Genomic DNA, 24,164 nt, shown 5'->3' on the forward strand with positions numbered 1-24,164 from the left:
TGATCCCTCAGTCTCTGGCTTCTCATCTGTGAAATGGGTATAGCAGCCAAGCCCTCACCTGCTCCTTGGTTGGGGTTGAGAAGCAACTAACCCACAGTAGGTAGACCTGTGTCATCATTACACTTGAACCTCACACACACACACACACACACACACACACACACACACACACACACACAAACCCAGAGATACTTGTCGGATTAAAAGTCAGGTCACACAGGCCACCAGTGACAGAGGCGGCAGAGCACATACTTGTGTCCCCATCCTCGACCCTTGGGCTCTTCCAATTTTCCCAGCCCCGAAGTTACAGTTACCATTGTTTCCTTTAAAGTTACATTTTTCTGAGAGCTCCCAAGGCACCAGATGCTGTGCTAAACTAAGCACTTTACTCCCATTGTCTGTTTTAGTTCGCAGAGCATCCTAGGGGGTGCACATGATTATTCCCACTTTACTGATGAGCAGACTGAGGCTCAGAGGGATGAAGTGACTTGTTCAAGGTCACTGAGCCGGCGGAGCTGAAACTGGAACTCCAAGGCTTGTGCGCTTAATCGCTATGCCAGTCTGGCTTAGAACAAGGTGGGGGTTCGGGGCCCTTTAGTTTAGATCTCTGTTCTCCCACCTGGAGAAGGGAAGGAGATGACAAACTAAACTGTGAATTTAAAGGGGCTCGAAGAAAATCCCTCTGACAGCTCCGGTCTTCTGTGCCTTCCTTCCTGAGCCTGCCTGGATTTGGGGGTGATAACTTTTGAACACCTAAGTTCTCTGCTCCTCCAAGACACCTTCACTTTTCCCTTCTCTTCTTCAGTGAAGGTCACAGGCCTCTTCCCTCCCACCCAGTCTCAATCAGAAAGCTGGGAATGGAGACTGACCCCAGTGACCCAGGCCTCTGTTTTGAAAAGTCAAATCAGATTAGCTCATTAATGACCTTTGCAAATACCTCCGCGGTGGGCTGGCCTCTGGGAGCCCCTCCACGGCCTCGCAGGCTGCTGGGCTCAGCGGTTAATGAATGACTTGAGCAGGCTGGTGCAACAGAGGCCCTCTGTGAGGCCAGGAGCTCCCGGGGGAGCAGATCATTAATAAATATTGATTTGGCTCCAAGGGAAGCAGCCCGCGGGAGAGCTGGCCCTGGACACCCACGTCGTGGTCTCATTAAGTCAGGGTCAACTGCTCAGCCCGGACGCTGAGGGGCGGCTGGCTCAGGGGTGCTCCTTAGCAAAAGCTCCCCCTGCCCCAGGCCTGGCTGGAGCCTGCTTCCTGGCCAGCGGGTCAGAGCAGGACCATTAAATTTATAGCCATTCCAGGTGCAGGCTGAGTCCCTTCTCACTCTCTCCTTCCAGCAGACATTCACCAGCCCCAGGGTGGAGCCAGCCAGGCACCCAGGCTTGCCCCAGACTTCTGCCTCCAGCCTGTCTCAGGGAGAGCAATAAATCCTCCACTTCCTAGGCCCAAAATAGAAGGGTGTTTTCACCCGCTCTTCCTAGGCTCCTGAACGTCTCCTCTGAGGCAATGGCCCCCAGCCCAGCAGAAAAGTCTTTGCTGGGCTGATCATGACAGCTCCCCCGAAGGGAGAAGGGATGGTGTGCCATGGCATCCTGCAGGGTGAAGACTTTTGAGTGGTTTAGTTACCTCTTTTAAGGAGCTTCTACCTTCTTTCTGAAGAAGGAATGCCCTTCAGGAAGGTCTTGGCAAGAAGGCAAGAGCCAAATGCTGGCTGACGGTGCCAAGCCATTCCCTTCCTCCCGGACAGAGCAGGGGAGTAGTGGGTTCAGGGTCCACTTTCATCGCTGACAAGCCAGGCAAAGCATTTGCTCTTACTGTCCACATGTCAAAGTGAGAATGAGAAGCAGCTGAGTAAAAGGAACCAAGCATGAAGTAGAGAGTGCCAAGATGTCAGGATGAGTAAGTGGATGGAATGAGTGAAGGACATGAGTGAAGCAATGAATGAAGGAAAAAGCACTTAATTATCAGTCTAAACTGGAGCTATCTTCCCAACATCCTTTGTAAGATGTCACGTATCTTACAAATTTATCTATCGGCAGGTTGCCCACCATATCCCCAAATACTGAATTCTGTTTTCTGAGAGCTCCCTGAGATCAGATTACCCACTACTTAGAACTTCTTAGAACTGGACTTATGGTCAATCTACATTGATTGGATTGAATAGAATACATCCTAAGTGCTCCTGACGCGTGCCCACTTTCCTATCCCTGCATAGACCCAGCCATATAACAACTACCTCTGAGATCATAGGACACGTGAGTCAGGGCACCACATGTGTTGTTCTCCCTACCACATCCCTGTCATGTGGCTGCCACTGAATGGGTGCTCAGTAAATATGAGTTGTATGAATGAATGATCAACTGAATTCAGGCATAAATGTGAATGAAATAGAAGAAGGTGGTCAAGCAGACTCTGGTTTTTGAGGAGTAGTAAGAGAAAAAGGAAGAAAACCCCAGTAGCCAGGATTTTAACAAGTGATCGTCATGTGATTTATAGATTTATAGATTAAGGAAAGAGAATTCCAGGGGGATAACGGTGTCAAATGCGATAAATATTTCAAAGAGGACGAAAACAAAAAAAAAACTGGGCTACTAGTTTTGGTAATGGGTGTTGTCAGAATGGTAAGGAAGAAGGAAGAAAAGAAGGGAAAAAAAGGGAGGGAGGAAAGAAGGAAAGAAACCTGGTTGGGAAGCTGGCCTTCCATCTCCTAGACCAGAGCTGTTTCCAAAATAACACGGAGCCACGCGGATAATGTTAAGCATCCAAACCAGGTTCGCAGGAACAATATTTGGAAATGAGAGCTCATTCCCAGGGCCCCTCACATCATCCCACACATGAAGTTGTCTCGCTGGCTGCTGAGTGAGGCTGGCTCCAGTGCGTGGGTGGCTACCACCAACTCCCTATGTATTATTAGCCTGGTCAGTGTCTACACTCATGGAGCTGGTAGTGGTAAATAGCCTGATACTAGGCTGGGGTTATAGATCATAGAGCTCCCCACCTGCCACTTAAGGATGTCAAAGATCAAGGGCCTGTTCAAGTTCAACTCAATGCATCCAACACCCTAAATACAGAGTTTCCTGCGTGATGCTCCCAGGAGCCCTATAAGTGGCAGAGTGGGTCTCAGCTCTATTTCACAGGTGAGGAAGGGAAGGGAGTGAGGTGTCCCAGTGGGTCTCAGCTCTATTTCACAGGTGAGGAAGGGAAGGGAAGGGAGTGAGGTGTCCTCAGATGGGATTCAAACCTAGCCGGCAGTATACAGAACAGGACTCCAAATCCTGGCTCTAAATTAATTGCTCTTTTTGACTTGCTATCATGATCCCTCAATCCAGCATAAATGGCAAGTTGACATTTAGTTACAATCATTTCCTGTCCTCTTACTACCTCCTTCAATTGAGGGAACACACCTGTCAGAGAGAGAAAAGATATTCTTTCAGTCTTTGTAAATGTCATCATCTTTTTGGATTGATACAAAAAGCAAATCAGAGTGACCTTTCTTTATCAAATATTAGGAGTTTGGAGCCTTGCCTCACCGGCAAGATTCATTGGGCATTCCCAGGAAAGACTCAGGGATAAGTTTACTGACCATTCTGCATGGATCCTTTATGCCAGACATACTGTGCCAATCATCTCATAGAATGCACACAACCACACTGGCACACAGACATCTTCATTTTACAGGTGGGAAAAGGGAGGCCTACGGAGCCCAGCAACTTGGCCAGTAACTACCATCCACGAATTGAACTAGAACGATGAAAACTCCCAAATCTGTGCTGCAACTCAAGTTTACCTGTCTGTCTCATATCCTAATGTTGAGAATGAGAATCCTGTTATCTGCTCACTCTATCTGAGTTGACTGTTGCAAAGCTTTAATGATACAACTGAAGGAGAAAGAATTTTGGATTTGACATGCAAATGAGGAATCCCTCTCAGAGTGAGAGCCTGCTTATAATCTTATGATCTCCCTTCGCTTTAGCCCTGTGACCTGGCAAGCAGACTGGTATGCAGAAACAGCATTTACTCAGGATTCTTCCCTTGCCAGGGAGTAGAGCTGCCTCTGATGACTGCACGGGAGCAAGCCCTATCCCAGCTTCCAACTCCGAGGTTGGCACCACCTCCGCTGTCAGCTTGGGTCTGCTTGTCTCGATGAGGCAGTCTACGAACATAAAAGTCCCATCCCCGCTGCCAGAGGACTTCCAGCAACATCAGCACAGACAGCAAGCATCCAGGTAGACTGAAAGCAGCCCCGTGTGTTTTCACAAACATGCAGATCACGGGTCTCCAGCAGACCAAGGGCCACAAGCATCTACAGCCCGGAGGCAAACGCGGGCCAAGTGAAATGCATGGAAGGTTTGGAACTGAGGACAGGACAAAGGGAAGATGATGGAAACAGAACAGATGAGCAGAGGAAAGGCAGGCACAGGTGGTGGGAATGGGGAAAGCCCCCAACCATCTGGACCTTCTTCCGTCCTAAGCAGCTTCTCTCTGCAGGGTCTCAACTCTTCAGGAACCGTGACCCCTTTGAAGATCTTCTCTCTTAAAAAATACACGTGCACATGCATGTGTGCCCTTTTGCCCACAATCCCAGGAGCTCTTCCAGTTCCTCCAAGGAATTCCTCCCTCACAATGGATCTGAAACTTCAGCCTTCTCATGGCACTGCCTTTCAGGGCAGCAGGGCTGAAGCAGAAAAGAGAAAAAAACTCAGCAAGCTGGGAGGAGGGAGGGGCATGTAGGAGGGAAGGAATAAACATAATGATGTTACTTTTGTTTTCTCACAATAATTTTTCCCCTTGAATCATTCCTTCAGAAATTTATCCAAGTAAAAAAGACAAAATCATCAGTGCCCCCAAGCTAGCTAGACAGTAGATAAGACAAATAGATAGATGAGTAAATAAATAAACTGTTCAAAACGCCGTGAGGGTGCTAGAAAATGAAAAATTTCTGCTCCCCGCGGAAAATACCACTGTACTGGCAGTCTGGACTCTCTGTTTCCACACCCAGACCCTTATAATCAGCACAACTCAAACAAAATCTACTCAGTTTCCCATTGCTCTTGGAAAATAACTCCAAACAGATACATTTCTCAAAAGGTGATGACCCTACACTTCTGTCTAGCCAGAACAGTTTGTCCGTCTTCCTCTCCTGGCTGCAACTTGTCTCCGTGCAGGAATTTTCCACCCCCACCCCCGACCCCCGCTAAATGTAATGTCATGCAGGAGACTCAAAGGGAAAGGTAAGAGGATTAGTAGATTGATCGATGGATGATATTAATGCTCTTTCATGTTGGGCTGAAGAAGGATTTGAGGTCATCAGGAGAGAGGGCAGGGGGAGAAAAGAACTCAAGTATTCAAAAGACTCTCTGGATTAAAATCCTATTAAACTCACATCAGCTTCTCCAGGAGGTGTTTTAGGAGGTTGCGGTTTCTTTAACATGTCACCGTAATTGACCTTCCCCTAAGCTGTTTTGGGTGGGGAACTTAAGCAATTAAGAAACTGGAAAATTTTCATTTTCTAGCACCCTAACAGCCTTTTCAACGGTTTAAAAACTAGGGTGGAAAGTGGGTTAGCCTAATTGATTTGAGGGGTTCAGAACTCCCACTTCAACCTGCTGTCAGGCTCACCCAAGATCTGAGCCCCTCAGGAGAAAGGGCATTTTGTCGAGGGAAAGAATCCAAAGGTTCAGATCTACGACAGTGCATTTCTTCTCCTAACTATTCTCCCATGGATTTCTACAGAACGAACAATTTGGCAAAAGGGATGGTTTTTGGCCTAAGATGTTCTGTTTCTGGGTCCAGACTCCAGTTCACAAAAACGACCCCAGAAACCCAAAGAGCCCATCTGTCTCAGCAGGTGCAAGACTGTGTTGTTTCAGCATCACTGTGTCCAGAGCAGCCATTCTGTTGCATGGATGTGAAGGTCAGGAAAGCGTGTCAGGGATGGGAAGCCAGGAGGGGTGGGGTGAGCAATCATCCAAAGAAATGAGAGTCCCACAACACGTGTTGTTTTAAAGGCTTAGTCTGAGCGTTTTTTTCCTCCACTGGGTCAAATGTCAACCCATCTGTAAATATCAACGCCTTGCCATTCTGAGCCCCTGTTCTGCCTCTGATGAACCCCATGCTGCTTATGAGGTACCTTTGTGTGGGGATGGTGGCTTCTTCACTTTCACACTTGCTGGGTCCTCAGAGTTAAAAGGTAGACAAGAGGCCACTTTCCACCAGCCGCGTCTCCATTACAGCACCTGCCCCTCCTCTGTGCCCCTCCTCTGCCCTCTTCCGGCTGGGCTGTCTCCATGCCCTTGTCAGCTGTGAGCTCCTTAAGAACGGCAGTGCTGACGTCTTTCCCTCTAGCTCCAAGCATGTGCCTGGCACAGAGCAGCACTCGACACCTGCTTGCCCACAACTGCACAGAATTCACTCTGTGCCTTAAGGCAAGTCATGGCCTCCATTTTTTTTCCCAATGAAAAATGAAGGGGTCTGTTGGGCTACGTGACCTCTGAGGTCTTTTTCTGGTTCTCAGAATCTCTGAAGAAGTGGCTGTGTGCAGGCTGGCTTTTCTCGGCTCCTGTGCGTAGGTCATTATTTGTCGTAAGAGTGATGATGATGGTGAGAACAGAGAACATGGAGTAGACCCTTAAACGTGCTCTGTGCTGTTGGCGATGCTATTTCAGTAATCCTGTGAGGCAGAGATTTTATTCCCCGTGACACAGTGGCAGATTGTGAAGGTTAGTAATTTACCCAAAGTCACACCAAGTGTGCATCCTGGTTCCGGAGTCTGGGCTCCTAACTCTTCTTCCACATCCTCTTTCTGAGCTTCCAGTTCAGGCTGCCAGCCTTTCAGCTGATCAGTATACATCTTCCCTGCCTCCTCAAGGGGCCTGGCTGCCTGTCAATTGCTTTGATTTCCTACCCCAGGGCCGCAGCTGGCCAGCCTCCACCTGCTCTGAGCAGAGACAGAGCTTGCCCCGGATCCAGCAGGCCCTTCGCCCTGAGGGCCTGTGGCTCCTGGTGGGAGCAGGTGGCCGGAAAAGCAAGAGAAGGCGGTCATCAGGGAAGCAGCTTACTCGGGAGGTGGAACAGGAAGGAAGGCAGAGAGGGCTCATGTGAGATGGATTCCGAGTGCCCCACCGTCCCACCCAGCGACCTGAGCCTATGTCTGCCCTTGGGAAGGGCAGAGCCCTGGCTAGGAAGGCCTTGGAAGTGTCTTTTAGTAAGTGCTTCGATGGCCTGTGCATGGGTCTTGTCTAATTTTAAAGCATCTCTGCCTACTAACACTGCTATTTTCTGCTACAGAGCCTGAAATCCTCTTTTTCTGGCAAAAAGGAAAAAGAAACTTTTGATTTTACAATTGAAAAAAATGTCTGATTATTTAGGGAAAAAAATAGTTCATCTCAGCAATAACACTTCAAAGTATTTACCCAAATGAGTTACCCAAATGAGTTGAAAACTTATGTCCACACAAAAACCTGCACATGAATGTTTAACAATTTTAGTTTCCAATTCCCCAAATTTAGAAGTAACCAAGATGTCCTTGGTCATAGGTGAACGGGTAAACAAAATGTGGTACATCTCTACAGTGGAACATTATTCAGTGATTTTAAAAAATGAGCTATTGAGTTATAAAAAGGCATACAGGGACCCTTGCTAAGTGAAAAAAAAATTGTCTCAAAAGATGATGTATTCTGTGATTCCAACTGTGTGACATTCTGGAAAAGTCAAAATCGTGGACACGGTAAAAAGATGAGTGGTTGCCAGGGGAGGGAGTAAGGAGGGAGGGATGAACAGGTGGAGCAGTGAAACCATCCTGCGTGAGACGTAACATTATGCATTTGTCAAAACCAACAGAACTAGACAATGCCAAGCATGATCCCTAATGCAAACTATGGACTTAGTTAATAATAATATAGTTAACGACCACCACATACAGTCATTTACCCAGCTGGGTATTGTTCTAAGCACCAACTATGCAAGATCTCATTTAATCCTCCTAAAAGCCTTATGAAAAACAGAGGGTATGGCCATTAAAGAGACCTGTCGGGGGTCTCAAAGCTAGCAAGTGGAAGGAGGAGGATTTGAACTGAGTCTGTCCAACCCCAAGCCCATACTTGTAATTCCTACACTCCACTGCTCTCCGGGGCACATTAACGAGCAGCAATTTTAGTGCGTAGGTAAGGGGGCAGAACAAGTCTTGATGACTGCTCTGTTTAGTCATTCAGTCACAAGTATTTGCTGAGCGCTGTGTATTAAGCTAAACTCTGAGGATATTAACACAGGTAAGAGGCTCCCCCTGCCTGCAAGGCGCTCGTAATCTAGTTGAAGAGACAGAAGAGATGAGCAATGACTATGAAAGTCGTAGGAACAAGGAGCCCGGGAGTCTCCAGCTCTAGAAATGGCATGTGGTGAGGACGTGGGGGGAGCCCCTTGCTGAAATGGAGAGAGCTGAAGACTTTTTCTTTAAATTGTATTTACATCGGAAGCACCCTGGCACCCTAATCATATTACCTCCAGAGATTGGGAAATTGAGAGTGTAATAATCCAAGAATGAAAAATGTATAAAAACTGTAGCAACAGATAACAACTAATACAAGAAAGAGCTATCCTGAGGAAGGGGGGAAAGAACTAACATTTATTAAATGTCTAAATATGCAAGGCACTCTTCTAGGTCCCTGACCTACAACCTTTCGCTTAATCCCCCAAATGGTCTTCCAGTGTAGATGTTGTTCTTGCAATTAGTTTATGAAGAAAATGCACAGCCATTTGTGCTGCACAACTCCTTCGTCTCTTACCTGTGTCTTTCTTCTTATCCCGGGAAAGCTCGTGCACCGTGGCACCGATGTCGTGCCTCAGGATCTTGATGATGTTGGCCAGAGCTGGCACGCTGTGCTTGTCCAGATAGGTGAAAAATTCATACTCATCTTTCTTTAAACGTGAAGGTCTCGATTCAATGTGGGTCAGGTTTATATCATTCTCCTGGAAAAGAGAAGTGGCGGGTAGGAAGGGACCAGTCACTGGCATTGAACAGACCAAGCACATAAAACCAGAGCAAAACATACAACACAGCAAAACGCAGAGTGATGAGGAACAGGATTTCCTTATATATAAATATATACACACTTTCATGTATACTTTCATGAAATGTACTTTCATGTTTTTAACCATCAGTTTCTCCATCTGTAATTCTGTGGTACTAGTGGTACCTGCCTCATAAGTTTGTTGGATATGTTGGATAAAATGATACATACACACTGCCAGGTAAATGCTCAGTTAAAATACATAGTAAATGCTCAGTTAAAATTACCCAGTATAGTTACCATTCATATTTTTATATAATTACTTTTCATCCAAGTTAGGCATCAAATGTATATGTAGCACCTACCAGGTACTGAGCACTCTTCTAGGTGGCTGGACTACATCAGTGAACAAAACAGACCAAGATATTTTCCTCTATTAAGTGTACACTCAAGATGTGGGGAGACAAATAATAAACATTAAAGAGAATTGATTTATGCATTATTTTATGCAGATGACTAGATAAAAACATTGTGGTACATTTACACAATGGAATACTACTCAGTCATAAAAAAGAATAAAATAATGCCATTTACAGCAACATGAATGGACCTGGAAATTGTCATACTAAATGAAGTAAGCCAGAAAGAGTAAGAAAAATACCATATGATATCACTTACATGTAATCTAAAAAAAAGCAAATGAACTTATTTACAAAACAGACACAGACTCACAAAGAAAACAAACTTATGATTACCAGAGAGGAAAGTGGGAGGTAGAGGGATAAATTGAGAGTTCAGGATTTGCAGATACTAACTACTATACATAAAATAGATAATACATTTCTACTGTATAGTGCAAGGAACTTGAATGAAAAAGAATATGAAAAGGAATATATGTATGACTGAAACATTATGCTGTACACCAGAAATTGACACAACGTTGTAAACCAACTACACTTTAATTTAAAAAAAAAGTGGCTGGAGAGAGAGGGCCATTTTCCCTAATGTCAGAGTTTTGGTCTTCTTACCACACAGCCTTTCCTGCCAGGGATACAGTGAGCATTCTGCAAATATCAGCGTTTACCATTATTACTATTATGCCAAATATAAAAAATGAAAACCTCTGCATAGAGTAAACACAAGAATATGCAGCCCCACACAGACACCCTTCCTGCTCTTTCTTCCTCATCATTCCCAAGGGCACAGGATGGAGCCCTTTTTTGTGGGGACCAGCTGCAGACAACACACTCCTGACCAGGTAACCAAATGTGGACCCCTCCCCACCCCCATACAAAGAGTATGTGGAGGAGAGAAGGCCAGAGAGATAGGGGTTCCTCTGAAGCTTTCTACACAGACCGAGATGACTTCCTAAACGATGCAAAGAGCAATGTCATCCTTCTTGGCTCTGGATGAAAGAAAATGGTTACACGCCACTGGCTATTTACCTAAACTGAAACTTCAAAAGAAGAGACAACCAATCCCTGCCCTGTAGAGAGCAGAGAACACAGCCAAGCCGGGAACCAGCAGCAGACACACCTCCAGGGTGCTTACTTGCCAAAGAGCACAGGAGGGCAGGAGGGCGGTGGTGAAGGAGGTGGGAAGGGGTGTAGGCTGGGGAAAAGGCTGGAAAGCCGACTATAGGCTGTTAGTGTTCCCCACCCACACCCCGTCCCTCGCACCAGCACTTCCAGAGAGAAGCCTCTCACTTTAAGAATAGCCATAAAACAGTGTGTGCCCCTGACTCAGGTTTTTATAAATCTGGAGCCCTAACTTATGGGAAGCATTTTTACCAAAGTTTGTAAACTAACTACATTTCTCTAAGAGGGGAATGGTTAGGTGCACTGCGGTGTAATCACACGGTGGGGATTATGCAACCACTAAAAAGCAGGTAACAACAACACGCTTAAAATGAAGTGCCAGGAAGCCCTCCAAGATGTGGTGTAGGAGTGGTGGTCTCCAGACAATGGGTGATTTGATCTCCTTTCTGTTTTCTTTCTTTTAATCATAGTTCAACTTTTCTAAAAACATTTATTACTTTTACAATGAAAATTTAACATTCTCTCTTAAATGGTTATAATGACAGCCACTTGGGAAAATACTTTTGATGGATATAGGTATGGGATAATTAAAATATCTTTTAAAAAATTATGCCCAGGCCAAGGAAAAAAAAAAGACTAGAATGAAATGCATCACAGTGAGTTATGACAAGATTATGTGTGACTTCTATTTATTTGCCAAAAGTCTTATATTACCCATATAATGAAAAGAAAAATACACCTTTTAAATATGAGTGAAGTTTCTGACTAAGAACACCCAACCATATCCTTTAAGCTCTCTCCCATTTGAATCAATTTGTGAATAATTAACTCTCTAACTTGGCATGCAGTTTCCTAAGTGGAACTTTTCCAGCTCATTAGTGTGGATCCTTAGATAACAATAATTTTGGTTGCAAAGAGAGCCTTTAGAAATAAACCTCCAAACCTGATTATGATTATCGTTACCTTTTTTGTAAGTGAATTTTTATCTTTAAACAAGGGTTCTCTGTAGGTTTACACACGGATCCATACACACTCACCGCATCTTTGGGTGAGAAGTACAGAAAACTTTCTGTTACTCCACGTGGACATCTTGGCAGAGGCAAGAAAGGTTTAGAGCTAAACATTTCAAAGACAATTTCACGATTTGCCCAGTAGTTAATTTCTGCATAAAAGATGGCAGAGTCACAATGTGAGTACTCAGGACTCTTGAATGGAGAGTGTGGGGACCAGAGAAAAGCAAAGTGAAATGAAGAGTTTATTTTAATAAGGATTCATCAGAACCCCCTTTCTGCTCCCTTCCATGAGGAAAATCTTCCTAAAGGGGGATGCATCACAAGTGGATAAAATTATAGATACACAGAATGAGTGTAATGAATAGTGAAAAAATGGATTTGTGTGTCTGGAACTTCCCTTGACTTCCAGCTTAGGGCCCCTTCCTCTCCTCTGCCATCTCATTCCTGGAGGAAAGAAGCATGGTATCTGAAACGAGTGTGGGCTTTAGAACTAAATTGAGTTTAAATTCTGCTCTGCAACTCACTACGTTTGGACACAGTAGTTGGCCATTTTGAACTTCTGCTTGTCCGTGTTTAAAATAAAAATAGTATTACCTAGTAGCTTAATGAAAATTAAAAAAAGGAAAAGCGCCTAGTACAACTGTGGTTTCATTCATAGATACTCAGTAAGGACCTGTTATACACTACCTATCTCAGCTTCATATCAGTACACATTTTCCCAGGAATTGAAACACATTAAGTTTATGAGTCATTTTATCAGTTGACATTTGCTTTTACCTTAAACTTTTATCAGCCTTTTTTTCTTTTTTTTCCCAGAGAGCACGTTTTTAAAAAGGAGAAGGAAATGCTGAGCATACTTTCAGATGAGGCTAGCCTGGAAAGGGAGAGCTTCTCGGAACCCCCTGTGCTGTTGCCTTGGGGGAAGTTCATGCCCTGGCTTGTTCCAGAGCTTTCTGGGGCAACATCAAAGACATTCACAAAGAAGATCCCACATCCTTGGTCTCAAGTTACCGGAGAGGAGCCTTTCAATAACTCATCTAATCCACCATCGTTGTGCCAAACACTGTCCTAGGTGCTGGGCTGCAACAACGAACAGAGCTGGAAAAAAACCCGTCCTCTTGGAGATTACATTCTCGAAGGAAGAGACAAACAATAACTATAATAGGTAAGTAGAATATAGTCTTCAGATGGAATGGAGAAAAATAAGCAGGAAAGAAAGATCAGCTCTTCCAGGGGTTCAATACAGGTGCTTTTTTAAACAGTGGGGTCAGGAGGTCCTCAAAAAGTAAACAGGCAGCACGTAAGCACAGACCTGAAGTCCGTGAGGAAGCAAGTCATGAGGGAACAGCAGGTGCAAGGCTCCTGGGGCCAGATATTGCACAACGTGACCGGGGGCCGTCAGTGAGGCTGGTGTGACAGGTGGGGGCTGGGGGAGGGGCAGCAATAGGACAGGAGGCACAGAAGTAACCAAGAATGACCTAGAGACCATTATCTCAACTTTGGTTTTCACTTGGGGTGATGTTAAAGAGCTATGAGCAGTAATAGGACAGAAACGTCCTTTGACTCATATTTTAAAAGCAGCACTCTGGCAGCTCTTTTAAGAATAGACTGCAAAGGCAGACACAGTCTGGGGACTGCCACAGAACTGGGGGTGAGAAATGATGGTGACAATGACAGAGAAGTCTCACGGAGGTACAGGCAGGGTTTCCCATGTATCTTACCGATCTCTTGTGAGTGGGCTGGCAACAACCATGGCTGACCAAGAGTCTGGAAACTAAACCTGCTGGGCTTAACAAGAAACCAAAAACATTCAGAAGTCTGAGCAGCACAGCTAAACTCTAGAGGGAGCTCAGCATTATCCCCCACTCCTCTCTGGAGGGGAGTTCTTGGGCAGGGTCAGGCTGGACTTTCAGTAGGATTCTCCCCCCGGGAGACCATCTTCTGGGATCCCACTCGTGCTTCCTCTAGCAGTGTCTTTGCTGTAACCTCTTGGCCTTTTCTCTCCTCATTCTTCTCCCTCGTTGTTAGATTGTTTCCTCCCCATTCTCCTTTCTGTGTGTTTGGGAATGTACCCAACTCAGAGGAAACCCCTTCCTGGGGAGAGCTGAGGTAGCAGCTCAATCCAAGCTTTTTTCAAGGCTTTAGAGAAAAGAGCTTTCTTGTTCCAGGTTCCCCTTTCTACATCTTTTCTTGCCACCAAAGATAAGATCAAAAAGGCCCAGTGGCCTGTTTCAGTCCAAGCTACCGATGAGCATGCACAAGTCATATGCCACCAGTGGACCACAGCACTCTGTCTACACTTTCCCAACTTCATGATGGACATTAAAAAGGAAGCTCTGTGTTGCTGTTTCTCAAATATGCCCAGCTCTGAATAGGCTGGCAGCCTAAAAACAGTGCCAGTTTTCCATGTGAGTTTCTTCTATTCAGCAACTAGATTATGAAACCTACACAAAATGTTTAGTGCAGCACCATTTGCATGGACAAACAATGGAAGCAACCTAAATATCCACCAACAGGAGATAAAGTATCATCAAGAGGGAAGCTAGAGGGAAATGAATAAGCAAGAGTATATGCACAAATCTCAAAACAAAGTTCACCACCTTCTCCCCAAAAAGAAAACTGCAGACAGACAGCTACAATATGATTCCAATTTTATGACAAGTAAAAGCTTGCAAAACCATGCCATATATCCTAATGGATATCTATGTATAACAGTCTTAAAAGATGCAAAGGAATAATATAAATTAAATTCAGATTAATAGCTACCTCTGAGGAGGGAGATGCATGTTGGGAAGGGATACCCAGGGACTGGAGTCATTTCTATGATTTATTTCTTAAGCACGGAATGAGTTACATGGACATTCTTTATATCACTATCTATATTAGGGGGTTTAAATAAGATGAAAAAGTCATGTGGGTTGTAACAACTTTCCTCTGCCCCAGTGGAACTCAATGCTCTTCTTATTTTGATTAAAGATGCAATGTTCCCTGTAAACATTTTACTGACATGACTGCTCTGGACGGAAGGCCAAAGGGGCAAAAGCAACCCTTGTGATTCCCTCTTGATCTTGTCCTGCTCACCAGGCCCAGGGGTCACAGGCAGGACTTTAAAGTCCAAACTTGAAGTAATAAACATCTTATATGTGCCCAAACGTTCCCGTCTGCAACCCCGCCTCTGTCCCCAGAAACGCTGAGGTTGGTAGATGGTAAAGGATTTGGGGATTCCGTGAACTGACTGCTTGTTTATGCTCTCACCTCAAGTCATTTGTTTCTTCATTCTGGAATTTCCTTCCCCCTTTCTCTCACCCGGCCAACCCTTTAGGTTTCAGCTTAAACATGGTGTCTGCAAGAAACTTCCCCTGGCCACCTTTGCCCCAAGCCTGGGTTAAGAATACTCGTGGCACCTTGAACTCCTCCCAGTTCTCTAGGGGCGGAGAGTAAACTGCCCGGCTCCTCCAGTCTCCTCAGCACCTGTACAGGCTCTGACAACAGCTGATGCGTAAAGGACGTTAACTGAATGTGTCACTGAGAAAGTATGAGCTCACTGCCTATCTGATGAGGGGAAGGCGGGGGTCATCTGGGCAGAGGTCAGACATAGGAAGTGAATGTTACAAAGATAGTCTGTATTTGTCACATCTGGGCTATAAACAATAGGCTATATAGATTTGTTTCCAAAAGACCAGACTCCTGTGGAAATGAGCTCAGAAGCAACGTTTAACTCTAAGTGTCTAGCGTGGAGCAGCTTGCTTAGTCTCAACCTATGCGTCTCCATAAATTAAATGACGATAACTGAGCATACCCATGTACTTCAGAGCTCTGTCTATCTGCCTGTTTGCTGTTCCCCTCCCTGGGGAATGCGCGGTGAAATGATTAGTGGAGTGCCGGCAGAGGAAGGGAAACCTCTTTACAACTTCCTCCAGGAACTTGCTGCTAATTTTATGGCCCATTACTAAGCCACTTACAGTAAAGACTCTCAGGAGACTACTTTCCTAAGAAGGCATGGGACGTGAGCTAGTGGAGGCTAAAAATACAGAGAGCTATGGAGAATCGAGAGAACCATCTACTGAGGACACTGGGGCGTTTGCGGGTTAGCAAGTAGAGGTTTTGGTATATTCTGAATCGTCTGGCTCCAGCTCAATAAAACATCTGCTTCATTACACCCACCAACCAACCAATATGTGTAAACACCATATCTCTGTATCTCTATTATAAAAATCAAGCTGCTTGTGTTGCATTCTGATGTTGTTACTAGTGGAAGTCTGAGACCACAAACTCACTGGCAGGCAACGTCATCCCTTAACAGGATGATGACTGGTGTTAACCATCTGAGGAAGAGACAGCCGTGCTCGTTAAGCATAGAGGTGACTGTCATAGTACTTAGCGAGGGACTCACAGGGAGCAGGTGATTCTCCCGTGTGGACTGTTTCTCCCTCCATTGCCAACACTGGAGGAGCTAGAACAGATTTTTATCTTTTGTCTTTATCAAGGAAAGGTAAGTTTATTTAAACCATAATTTTCGCTTTGATTCTGCCCTGATTTTACTAGCTGTTTTGGAAGTAGTAATACTTGACTTTAGTGCCTTCCAGCATCCTTCTTCTGTGGGGATGTTGCCTTCAAGTGATTTGTAATATGCTTCCTATACTTTCTACATTTTGCCCTTTTGCCTCTGAAGTAATAAAAAAAAAAAGCAGTATTCTTCTTCCATGATGGCCCTTCCAATATCTGAATGAAATAATTGTTTCTTCGCCCCATATTCCCTCTTCACGCCAAATAATCTTAATCCTTTAACCATTTTTCATAGTTAAGAATTTTAAGAGTCCCCAATGCTCTGTGACCCAGAAAATACGGTGCATAGAAATAATAAAAGCAAACATTTACTGAGCTCTTACTATATGCCAGATAGTATTGTAAGTACTTGTGTGTGTTATTTCATTTTAATTTTCACAGCAGCCCTATAAAACAAGCTTATTATTGCCTCCATTTTAAAATTAAGGAAACTAAGCTACCAAGAGGTTAAATAACTTTCCTAAGGTGATCCAGCTCATAGGTGGTACAACTGGGTTTTCAACCCAAACAGTTTGGTTCCAGGCAATACAGTCTTAACCCCAATGCTATTCTACTCCTCAGGGCCCCAAACGTAGGTTACAACAGACAGCCTAGCGCTCATAACTTTAAAGCAGCATAAATTCGATGGAACACTAGTGCCTGCAAAATGTTAATGGGTCATGGCCAAATATGCCTGGGAAATGCTGAGGAAGATAACATAGACTAAGTTTCCTCTCTGCAGGGCTTCCCATAGTCTTTAATATGTCCGGATGCATGATGGCTCTCCAAAATCTAGATGTAGGCTTTTCCAGCCATATTTACTCTTGGAACTCTCTTCTAATAAAACATCTACTAACCTGTGGCATTTGATAAAATACTGTTTAGAAAAGACTGCTGTTGACTGAAGAAAATGTACAACCTAAAAGTTGTGAATTATGTTTTATTTGGCAGACTTTCTGAGGACTTCAAGCCCAGGAGACAGCTCTAATGGACTGCTCCAAAGAGATAAGGGAGAAACCAGGATATATAGGAGTTTTTGCAACAAAGACCATGTAGTCAGAACATCAGAAGATGACTGTTAATTAAAGAAAACCAGATATCTCACGTTAAGGAATTTAGTGCTTTTCTTTTATTTTTAAGTTTTTTTTTAGTTTTAGTTGTTTTTCTTTCTTTTTTTTCTTTTTTTTTTTTTTTTGAGTGGGGAGAGGTAATTAGGTTTATTTATTTTATTTATTTTTAGAGGAGGTACTGGGGATTGAACCCAGAACCTCCTGCATGTTTAGCATGTGCTCTGCCACTTGAGCTATACCCTCCCCCCTAGTGCTTTTCTATGTATGGGAAGATCCGAGAGTCTGGGCTCACTGAAATCATTCCTTTGATATGCAACTTAACTGTCTAGGGCCAGTGTCCTGTGCTTTCCATCCTGAGTCTCCTGGGTGCCCCGCTGAGGTGGCTGCAGTGGCTGATGGCTTGATGGCCTGGCATCCTGTTTCCATCCTGATCTCCCACAGGGCTCACCACAGAAGTGACTGCAATGTGATGGCTTGATGGCTGCAACATCCTTTGTTTACCAAGGTGGCAGGTAATATTTTTCATTCACACTGCCCTAAAGTGTAGTTTAGATTCTTCCTTTTTCTTTCTTTTTTTTTTTTTTTTTTTGCCATTTATTACCTTTGATTTCATTTTAAATGGTCCAGAAGTTTATCATCGACTACACAATTTAAAGGTTTTGTCTGTATTTTCATCTAACATTACTTCTCCACCTTGTTCATAAAGATATCATGAGAGATGTTAAGTACACAAACACACTGGAGCCACGAGAACCCCTGGTTCTACCAAGCTGCTCTGCTTTTCTGTAATGGTCCCACCCTGACGCTTGGTCATTGCCATTTACTGTAAATGTTCACAAAATATACTGAGTAATAATTCTAGAGATTTTACTTTTTTGGAAAAAAATATTTTAAAAATCAAGGCTCTTGACTCTCTCTATCCTTCTGACATCTTTCTCCTCTTCACATGTTCTCAAAGATTTCTGATAGGTTTCACAGACCACATGTGGAAGGGGTACAGGAACAGACATTGTAGGAGCATCTTCTGTGAGCTCAGAGTCATACCAGGCATTTTACAGAGCACATCAGATCTCACCGCCTGAGGGAGGTATGGGTCATTAGCCCCACTTTATAGATGAGTAAACAAAGGCATACACATGTTAAACAACCTGTCAAAGTCAATGAGCTCTGGGATTCAACCCCCACTCCCATCGCCCCCAGCGTACAGCTTGTGTGCCTCGGGTGTATTTCATCCAGTCCTAGTAATTTAGTTACTCCTGGCTTTTTATTAGGTTGAAAATATCCTGTTAATTTACTAGTATTTAATTTATTAACTCTAAGGCCTGACCTCTCTAGAGGAAAACACTGATGAACTGTATAATAACAAAGGCTAAAATGGGACACAGGCGCATTTTACAGACAATTTCTTTCTTGTGAACAGTTTGTCATTCAGAAGGCACTTTGTCCCTCGTTTCAACACTCATTTCTTCCTCTCACTCAGGCAGACATTTTCTTCCTCCCCTTGGATAGCCAGGTTTAATTTTTTTTTTAATCGTCTTGATTGTTTAGATCAATTCTAGACTTATGTGAAGTTTTCTGAGGGGCTAGCACAGAGAATTCCTGTATACTCTGCACCCAGTTTCCCCTAATATTCATACCTTGTATGGTGTGGAACGTGTGTTATGATGAATGAACCAACGTTGATTCATTATCGCAAACTGAAGACCATACTTTATTTGAATTTCTTTACTTTATATCTAATGTCCTTTTTGCTGCTCCACAGTACTACTCAGGACACAACAGTATATTTAGTTGTCATATCCCATTAGGCTGCTTTTGACTGTGACAATGTCTCAGAGATGTCTTGTTTTTGATGACGTTGATAGTTTGAAGAATACCGGTCAGGTATTTTATAATACTGTCCCTTAACTGGAATTTGTCTGATGTTTCTCTCATGGTTAGACTGGGGTTACGGGTTTTGGGGAGGAAGACCACAGAGGTGCAGGGCCATTTCATCAAGTCACTCTGCACGGCCCACACCTAAGCTGTGAGGAGTTACGCTCTCCTTTGACTACCGCGTACCTACTTGAATTACTTGGCATTCTTCTGCTTGGAGGGTTGTCTCTTCTCCATCTATTTATGTATTCAGACACCAGATAGAATTTTATTAAAACATTACTGGGTGGAAATTCATTAGTTCAAAATATTCCTTCTGAAAATCCAGGGCAAAAGAGTTTTTTAAAAGTCTAACTTCCTTTGCTCACATTCAACTTTAATTTCGTTCTTCATCAAACACTTCATACACGTAAAACTGGGTTTGTAGAGGGTATAAAGATGACTCAGACAAGGTTCTCTGCCTACAGAAACTATCCTCAGGGCCAGACCGGAATGTATACTATTACCAAGGCAGTATGTGCTGCAGTTAAACTTAAAAAAAGTGCTTTGGGAACACTGAGAAGACAGAACAGCGGTGCTTCGGGGTCTGCTGAGGATTGGTTCCAGGACCCCATGGATACCCAAATCCGCAGATGCTCAAGACCTTTATATAAAACGGCGGTGGTAGTCCAGTGACGACCGTTAGCCCTCCCCGTCAGCGAGTACCACATCCTCAGATTCAGCCAGCCCCGGGTGGACAATTTGGTTGAATCCGCGGGACGTGGGACTCGCAGATGTGGAGGTCTGACTGTAATTAACTCAAGGAAAGTTTGATAAAAGAAGTGTGAGTCCAGGACTGGCTCCCTGGGTGTGCAATCAGTGATTCTCAGTGATCCTAATTATGAAATGGAGAAACTTTAGTTAGAATGAAAGACTTAACTAAGACTTAACTAACCATACAGTTAGTTAATGTAAGAGCTTAAGCTGAAAATCAAGTCTTCCAATTCCAGACCCTATGTTCTTTCACTGCATTCAGCCAGAAGATAACATGGGAGTCTGCTATGCCATTATTCAAGGCAGAAATGAATAAAGCACTTACCTCAAATAAACGCAAGACTTTGGCCAGGGCACCAACTTCTTCTTTGAGTGAGAAGATCAGTGAAATGGTACCATTTTGATTGGCATTGTCTTCAATATAGCTTGTTTCCTACAGGATTAAATGCACTTGGGTAAAATGTTTTTCACAGCTTAGCAATTTATTCCTGTTGAAATCTACAAAGAAGAAGCAAGCCTGAACTCTCTCTTCTAGGTATGCTTTGGAATACAATGAGCCACATATATTACATACAGAAGTATACGTGTGGTAGAGAATAAGTAAATCAAGAGAAGTACAATGCTCAGTGATGCTTCTGGATCTGATTTCAGTTTCAATTTTAGAAAGATCCAATTATTCACTGATGTCACCAGTCACACTATAGAGTCACGGCCTTTTAATGAGCACCTACTAAGTGCCCAGTACAATTAGGGCTCTGAGAGAAACAAAGATGAGTAAGAGGATGCCCCATTCTCCAGGAGCTCAAATTTTGGCTTAATAGACATATACACAACCAATGAGATAACTAGAAAAAGATCTTAGAGGTGGTATGATATGGTTCAAAAATTATCCCAGGAAAGCAGTGAGAAATACAGGGTAGAAAGTACTAAAAATAGAACACACACAGGCTTTTGAGTCCAAAGACAAGGGTTGGAACCCTCTCTCTTGCATTTACCAGCCAGAGCGCCTTGAGCAAAAAGCTTAGCCTTCTTAGCTTCCTCATCTGTAAAGTCAGGCTAACATGTAATCACACCAAGCCCTGTCAAAACAGTATTCAGATGATGAAAGAAAGAAACAGATACAGTAGTTTAAATATAATATTAAGGGAAGGAGATAAAAATGATGGAAATGTTAAAAATACACAAGAATGACTTCTTGGCGGTTGGCAAGGATCTCAGGGGAGCATTAACTTGTTCTCATATGCTGGTATCTGAGATACCAATTGTTAAAAAAAGGTCACGAACTACATGAGAACACACAAAAAAACCACTGGAAATGGATGTCTTAAAATAGCAAAGAATGTCAAGGATAGCACTCTTTACATGAACAAGACAGCAAATGGAGGTGGGGTTAGGGTTTGCATTCCAAAAAGGGTTTGCCAAAAGCTTTTCAAAATGTCAAGTTAAGTGTTAAGTTGAGTTTATAAAGTTCCATGTGTGCTTACAAATAAACAGCATGTACCTAAAACTGGGAAGAAAAACCCATGGAGAACAACTACTCTCTTGTAAGCAAGTTAATGAAATTAGTGGAATAGCTGTTACATCATCTGAATGAGAAGGCTGTGTTAGGCAGGCTCTCAGTGACTGGGCATAATAAGCCCTGTATGAACACTGATGACCCTTAGGACAAAATGCTGTTACTTCAGAAAATTCAGATTTTCCCAGAATCTCACCTGAAACAGGTGCAGGGGAAGAACCAGAATTATCAGCAAGCGTGATTAGAGGGAGCCTCAAATGATCAGAAGACTGAACGACTATATAACCCTTATGGACCTTGATGTTATCTTTCTAAACAAAAATTTTAACCTACCATATATTAAAAGCCCCTATAATGTCCCAGGCATTATAATAAGCACTTGATTTGGATTATCTCATTTAAGTTTGATAATAATCTAGAAAGTAGGGTTTTTTTTTTTAATTTCCCAAGTGCCCCCTTGTATTGATGACAAAATTAAGGCTTTGAGAAGTTAAGTAAGTTGTCCATAGCTGCACAGTTAGCAGTGGAACCCATGCCATTGGGTCACAGTGTGCAGTCTCTGAATCACAACTTCTTGCAGACCTTACTCCACATCTCCCCTCTATTAAATCCTGCCAGGGACACGCAGATCAGTCTCTGATGTCAGTCTTCTTCCTAGGAGAGGACACTGAGTCCTGAGTTCTTTCCAGTTTCCTTGAAATGACAAAAACTTTCCATTTCTAGTTCCCTTGGCAACACTCCCTTCTCCTGTTGGCCTGAGAGCAGTAACATATTCCTGATACACCTCAACAGGTGTCACCTGTGACTGAGGCAATTCCGACTTGAGTGCCCTGTGCTCTAAACTCTGTCTGCCTCCAGCTTCCCACTCCTGTGTGTGTCCAGCCAGTCACCGAGGCCAGTCTGACCTTCTCCAGAAATGACTCCTGGGGTCAGGCCCTCCTTTGGTTACCGCTGCCACCACAGTAATCCAGGTCTTTGTGATCTGTGTCGATTGGGCCTCCTAAGAACTTTGCTCATGTCCTTCTCAGAATTCTTCAGAGGCTCCCCCATGGCCAGCAGAATAAAATACTGCTTTCTGATTTTCAAAAGTCTCCTTGGTACCCCATCTTCTCAGGCTCACCCACAGGAACCTCCCTCCAGAAAACTGGTTTCCTCCTTGCCCTTCAACTCCTCCTTAGAGTAAATGCACTGCACCCCTTCCTCTCCCCCTTTCAGACACATCACCCTTCCTCAAAAGCCCTCTTGAGTTCCACTTCCCTGAGAAGACCTCAGCACTCCTCAGCCAACGTGAACAATCCATCCTTGATCTACGCATTCCATTTGGCTTCTGATGCCCACATCAACTCACAGAGATGGACTTGTCTCAAGAGTTCATCTAGTGCCACACTCTCATGGTTCAGATGGGGAAACTACAGGCCAAAGAAAGTGACTCACCGGAGATCACACAGGCAGTGCGCGGCAGGTTAAGAACTTGGGCTCCTGAATGTCATTCATTCTGCACACAATGTCCATACTGAAGGCTCTTGTTTCTTGCAAAGTAAGGGCTGTGCTCTGGTCCAACCACCAGATGGTTACTTGGCACCACTTCCAACAGCCTGCGTCTCATTCCATGCCTGCTCCCCTTTCACTTTCTCCATTCTCCCCACATACTTTCCAGATCAGGGTTTCACAGTAAGCGTTCCTTGGGTCTCCACTCCAAAATTACCTGGTGAGTCCTTCTTTGAATGCAGATTCCTGGGCCCTGCTCAAACCTATCAAATTAGAATATTTGGGGTAGGATCTTAGAATCTGCATTTTCCAAAGCACTGCAGAGGACTCTTAACCATGGGCGATTTTGAAACCATTGATAAATATGAAGCCTATTTTTTAAAATTATAACTTCTCTCAAATGTGTCTGCAAATTCACCTTTACCATATAACAGGGTACTACTCTTTATTGTTATTACTATTAATAGCAGGACTGGTCATTGAGTACCTACTGTGTGCCACTATTTGGTACTTTTTACAGTGAATAAACATTGTCATTGGCAGAAACTAGCACCAGCAGGAAAAAGAGCTTACATGTAATACTTACTGAGTCCTCACAGTACGGCGAGGTGGGTGCTGCTGTTCTGCAAAGGAGGAAACAGACTCGGCAAGATGACGTGGCTTGTCCACGGACACCCAGGGGACGAGTGGCAGAGCCTGCACAGGAACCCTGCTCCAACAACTCCAAAATCCTTCATCTGCCTCCAGTAGCCTTAATCCACTTCCCAGGAACCCAAGTGGGATAACAGTTCCCTTTTTCAAAGCTTGAGGGACTTGAAAGGAAGCTCATGGAAGTTTGTGAAGTGATATGGCCTTGGGTGGATCCTGATTCCAACACTGTCATGTGGATCAGCATGGGATCTGGGGCATCCAGAGTGTGTTTTCTCTGGTTCGTAATCTATCTACACCTTACTTGTTTCCAATAGACATGCGAGTGAACTTAGAAACACATATGCCCTCAAGGATGGATCATGGTAGAGAAAAGTAACTCAGAAACTAGATAAGAAGGAATAGGGCGGAGAAGAACTTTAATAGCAACCAGGAAGGAAAGAATTCTGATCATTGAGCAATACATTTAAAAATAGAAGTACGTTCTCTTTGGTTTGTTATCTTTGGAAAAGAGCAGTTTTCAGAATCAAAAGCAAGTGGGCTTCAGCAAGACTATTCCAGTGGCACTGACATTTTTCTTTTCCTGACTTTCAATCTTACTGCTTTTTGGGGTCAGGGGAGGAGGTGTGTATTGGCATGTGTGATTATACACACACACACATCTCCAGTGTGTAAGACACCTGGAAACAAGATGTAGACCTCCTGCTATGGGC

General features: G+C 43.8%; 1 protein-coding gene across 2 annotated transcripts in view; it reads right to left on the bottom strand.

Moving 5' to 3' along the window:
- Positions 1-24,164, bottom strand: part of PAH (phenylalanine hydroxylase) — a 69,345-nt gene that overhangs the window by 37,157 nt on the left and 8,024 nt on the right. For both annotated transcript variants that reach the window (XM_064491657.1, XM_010990023.3), the window contains 2 exons: positions 20,125-20,232; positions 8,781-8,964 (listed from right to left, as the gene is read on the bottom strand). In XM_064491657.1, the coding sequence (XP_064347727.1) occupies positions 8,781-8,964; positions 20,125-20,232 (292 nt within the window). The remainder of the gene's footprint in view (positions 1-8,780; positions 8,965-20,124; positions 20,233-24,164) is intronic.

The sequence above is a fragment of the Camelus dromedarius genome, chromosome 11, assembly GCF_036321535.1.
Source record: "Camelus dromedarius isolate mCamDro1 chromosome 11, mCamDro1.pat, whole genome shotgun sequence".
NCBI lineage: Eukaryota > Metazoa > Chordata > Mammalia > Artiodactyla > Camelidae > Camelus > Camelus dromedarius.